The sequence below is a fragment of the Metarhizium brunneum genome, chromosome 3, assembly GCF_013426205.1.
Source record: "Metarhizium brunneum chromosome 3, complete sequence".
Lineage (NCBI taxonomy): Eukaryota > Fungi > Ascomycota > Sordariomycetes > Hypocreales > Clavicipitaceae > Metarhizium > Metarhizium brunneum.
In genome coordinates this window covers 383,139-388,045 of record NC_089424.1, presented here as the reverse complement: position 1 = coordinate 388,045, position 4,907 = coordinate 383,139, and the positions used below count along the sequence as shown (strand labels likewise).

At 48.7% G+C, this 4,907-nt stretch overlaps 1 protein-coding gene across 1 annotated transcript; it reads left to right on the top strand.

Annotated features, from left to right (window-relative positions):
- Positions 1-1,496: 1,496 nt before the first annotated feature.
- Positions 1,497-3,717, top strand: G6M90_00g053670 (uncharacterized protein; the record flags this gene model as incomplete). Its single annotated transcript, XM_014685004.1, has 3 exons — positions 1,497-1,852; positions 1,917-2,008; positions 2,063-3,717. 3 exons carry the CDS (start codon positions 1,497-1,499, stop codon positions 3,715-3,717), a joined length of 2,103 nt encoding a protein of 700 aa, XP_014540490.1.
- Between the last annotated feature and the right edge of the window lie 1,190 nt (positions 3,718-4,907).

Genomic DNA, 4,907 nt, shown 5'->3' with positions numbered 1-4,907 from the left:
GTTTTTGATGGGTGAGTCAATAATGTTCAAGAGAAAGCCAAGCAAAGGATCGACAGTGTTTCTTGTCCCAGCAAACCGGCTATCATAGTGAAGCAAAGTTGACAGATTAAACGATTACAGGAAGAAAAACTTTCGAATAAGAGGCGGAAGTGGGAATAATCTTATGTGCAAGCGGTGTTTGGGATGAGATGATTGTGTTGCTAGTCATGTCTGGTTCAATTCCGAGACTGCATTCGTGCATAACACTCGATATAATGTCGATTTTGTGTAGGTTTCAGATTGATTCGAAACCTCCCCTGCATCAAGGAAAAGGGAGCATTGCCTTCAATATTGTAAGAAGGGGGAAATCTGATACTAACGGATTCAGGTGCGTTCGTCGGAATTGTTCGATTGGCCACGCTTCCTGTGGGTGGGGCAGACGAAGCGTTGTAACGTCCGTCACGAGATGCATGTACATTGGCTAGCGAGTGCGGACTAGTGGGAACCATAGACTATATTTGTCCCAAGATGATCAATGATGTCAACATCCGAGTCAGAGTGCATCACTAGCCTTGTCTTGGCAGGTCGCGGAACCTAAAAAGGGAAGTAAAAGTCGCTCTTCCGACACGACGGCCTTTATGCGGCATCCTGAATCTCGCCGACGCCTGGCGTGATTCATGCCATTATGCTTTACCTGCGCGACGGCATAGGCCGCTCCTCTTGAAAATATCGATGCGATGCCATATTCACCAACACATGGCGGTTGAGAAACCGGGGCAGAAGTGTTGGCCTCATGCTGGTCTTTTATCAAACAAAGTGATTGCCTGATTGTCCTGATCGCCCGCTGTATACCGAAACTCATTGGACGATCGGCGCCATGGCTGCTTACAATGAAACAGCCTTGCGGGAGACGCACACGATACCGACGACGACGCCATTGAAACAAGGCAAGGGCGGACTCTACTTTTCTAAAACACTCACCCATGTCCGAACTTATTTCCATTAGACTGGAACCGAGTAATGCAACCGAATAGTACAGCTGACGGTACGGTCGGAAACGACATTTCGGAACCTCTGGTGGGATAATTGGCGCCTCCTGCCCTCGGCCGAGCTATGAATACACGCACTTGACTCTACATGCTCAACGTTTTGAGACGCATCAAGACGGTAGTGCTTCTCTCTGGAGCTCAAGCTACTTCTCCCCCCCCTCCCTCCACCCCCATCCTCGTTCATCTGTTCTGTTCTCTTCATCTTTTCTCGTACGTGTGCCTTTCCGGTTACATTTATCGTACGATCGAAATCATTCCTCTCATTTCTTTTCTTGATGTCTTAGCACCGGTGTCTGCGACACAGGCTCCAAGTCAAACAAACACTTTTAATTATAGTAGTCTTGTTTTTATCCGGGCCGGACCCGATTCCATCACTCACAACAACAATAACGTCCTCCGATGCCAAGCAAGTACTGAAATCTTGACTAGCAGAGACCCTCTCTTCAAAACACAACTTGGAAGCGCGTCATGTACATTGCAGGTCTTCTTGTCGCCCTGGTGGGCTTCACTGGCGCCATCCAGGCTGCTGATGATTTGGCTTTTCGCCCTCGGGTTTCCCGCCACTTGAGCCGGCGACAGTTCCAGCAACGTCCCGGGGGAAACCAAGGGGCCGTAAAGCCACCGGCTACTATTGTTGTTCCCCCACAGAACGGCGGTAACAAGGGCCAGAACGGCGGTAACAAGGGCCAGAACGGTGGCAACAAGGGCCAGATTGGTGGTGGCAATGGCCAAGAACAGCAGAGTCTCACCTTGTCTCGAAACAGCTTGCAGCGTACTCCCAATGGTCTACAAAATGCCGATGCCGGAACGGACGAGGCCCTGCAGTAAGGAAGAGCGCTTTTCTTTTCGTCTTTTTATGAACCCAGACGGCGGCTAACCAAGAGATAGGAGCCAGAATAACTTTATCAATTTCTGCTCAGGGAAGCCGTTATGCAATGGCGAACAGGTCAAGGCGGGACAATCCTGCTGCAACCCCATCAGTATGTATGACCAAGATGAAGACCGTGTTGCCACCATCTAAACTTGTTTGACAGTCATGGGCGAGGTCCCAGCACCGGAGAAAATGGCCACTGTTGTATTCAGCCAACCGAGATTATGCGGCAACATTTCTCCCAAAGACGGCATGAAGATTAGTGCGGTATACCGGAATATAAACCTGGGAACCTTCACAAACCCCGAGAACACATACAACGGCAATCCGCAGCGGCTCGATGGGAATGGCGTCGTGATTGGCCACTCGCATGTCACTTGCCATCTCATGGAAAACGACGAACTGCAAGGTGCAGCTCCGATCGCGGCGGCCGCCTATCTCCAAGACCGGGAGCGAGCCAAGTCAAACAATAACCGAGCACCCCAGAAGACGTGTTTCAAGGGCTTCAACGGCGAGGGGCGAAAAGCCAACGGCGGACTCACCCGCATCGACCTGGACCTGGAATGCGGCACGAATCTTGCGCAGGGCTGCTGGACTTGCAGCACCATGACGGGCGCCAGCACACACCAGGCCGCCATCATGGGCAACGCTGATCGTCCTGCGCAAGATGCGTCTACGTTCTTTAGTGTCAGCAATGATCCCAACGCTGACCTATGTGGTTGCGGAAGAGGAAACGGCGGCAATAACGGCGGCGGTAACAACAACGGCGGTAACAACAACGGAGGTAACAACAACGGCGGTAATAATAACGGTGGTAATAATAACGGTGGTATCAACGGCGGTACCAATGGCGGTATCAACGGCGGTATCAACGGTGGTATCAATGGTGGTATCAATGGTGGTAACAACAACGGTGGCAGCAACAACGGTGTTGATAAAAACGGTGTTAATAAAAACGGTGCTAACAAAAACGATGGTATTAAAGGCGGTATTAATGGTGGTACCAACGGTGGTATCAATAGTGGTAACAACAAAGGTGGCAGCAACAACGGTGTTGATAAAAATGGTGCTGACAAAAACGGCGCTAACAAAAACGATGGTATTAAAGGCGGTATCAATGGTGGTACCAATGGCGGTGTCAACAACAATGGTGGTATCGACGGCGGTATCAATACTGGTAGCAACAGTGGCAACAACAATGGTGGTATCAATGGTGGTGTCAGTGGTGGTATCAGTGGTGATATTAATGGTGCTATTAACGGCGGTACCAGCGGCGGTATCAATAATGGTATTAGTGGTGATATTAATAATGGTATCAACGGTGGTAGCAAGGGTGATAAAAAGGGTGGTAACAAAAACAATCTCAACAGCAACGGTGGTATCGGAGGTGATATCAATGGCGGTAGCAAGGGAGATATCAATGGCGGTAGCAAGGGTGATAAAAAGGGTGGTAACAAAAACGATCTCAACAATAACGGTGGTATCGGAGGTGATATCAATGGCGGTAGCAAGGGTGATATCAATGGTGGTAGCAAGAGTGATATCAATGGTGGTAACAAAAACGATCTCAACAACAACGGCGGTATCAACGGCGGTATCAACGGCGGTAGCAACAGTGGCAACAAAAACGGTGGTATCAGTGGTGGTATCAGTAATGGTATCAGTGGTGATATTAATAGTGGTATCGATAATGGTATCAACGGCGGTTCCAGCGGCGGTATCAATAGTGGTGGCGACCGCGGAAGCAACAACAAGGGTGGTATCAATAGTGGTTTCAACGGCGGTATCAACGGTGGTAGCAACCGGGGAACAAGATAGACAGACAAAGTGCCAGACAATTGAAAACATGAAGCCTAATTACATCAAGTAACAAAATCTGAGGAACAAACGACTACGTCAAGAGTGCCATGCAGTTTTGCCATAGTCAAGTTGCCAAAGCAAGGGACTTGACGGCTGGGTGATAGTATCAATTAGTTCTGTAACCAATTGCATGTTACAGGCAAAGAGTGACAGAAATCTCAACTTGCAAAGCATTCCATTCGGGGGTACCTGAATCCAAAGAAAAGCCGCTCATGAAATGCTTCAGATGAATTCCCAGCTTGGGCAAGGGTGGCATTTGTCTACGAGAAGGCAGAGTGGTGATACAGGTGGACCTAATGCCACTCGCTCTTGGAGGATTGATAACGACATATAAGTAAAGCTATTTTCCGTGTAACACATAGACTCGACCATGAACTCATGTGTATTGATGGTATTGGATGATGCGCAATCAGCCCAACTGGGCCACAACGCGATGAGATGATGCCTGCCGTGCACTATTGCATTCCATGCCACCGGCAGCGGCCTGCCATTCTGATTTACATATGATGTCATTCAACTCTTGCTAAGGATTAGACAACGTCAGTATATTGGCCTCTTGGCAAAGAAAAGGCAGCTGGCATGAGACAGCTTACAGCCTAGTCCATGACGACCATGGTACGTCATTGTACTTCACAGCCAACAATATATATGTAGGCTGGATAAATAGTTGATATGCTTGCCGGGCGAAAGAGAAGAAATAAGTCAACAAAGGAGAAAAAAAGACAAGACGTCTGTTTTTTCAAGACCTCCGACTCACAGGCGAAGTGCAGTTACTCTAGCCACATATCTATCGACATATTTCCAAGGAAGGAATGGAGTTAACGCCAATGACGAACGAGGCCTCTGGTCATCCCAAATTCAATAAAGAAACAGTTCTTTTGGAAGCAGCATCAATTACTCAGGTAGCCATCCATTCCGCAGTTACCCGAATAAGGATGACTTTGACGCAAAGACTTCAAGCCGCTTAGAAATATCTGTGCTCGCCTGAATGCCTTCCACCCCCCATGTGATGTCAATATTGACCACTAGAGCTTTTAGACAGCGTACCGGCATAGAGTACATGATCACACCGCGTCTCTTTGCGTCTTTGTCACCCGATGAGCGTTGCCTGTGGCACTCGCACGTTTACGAAGTCAAGTCGGGCATAC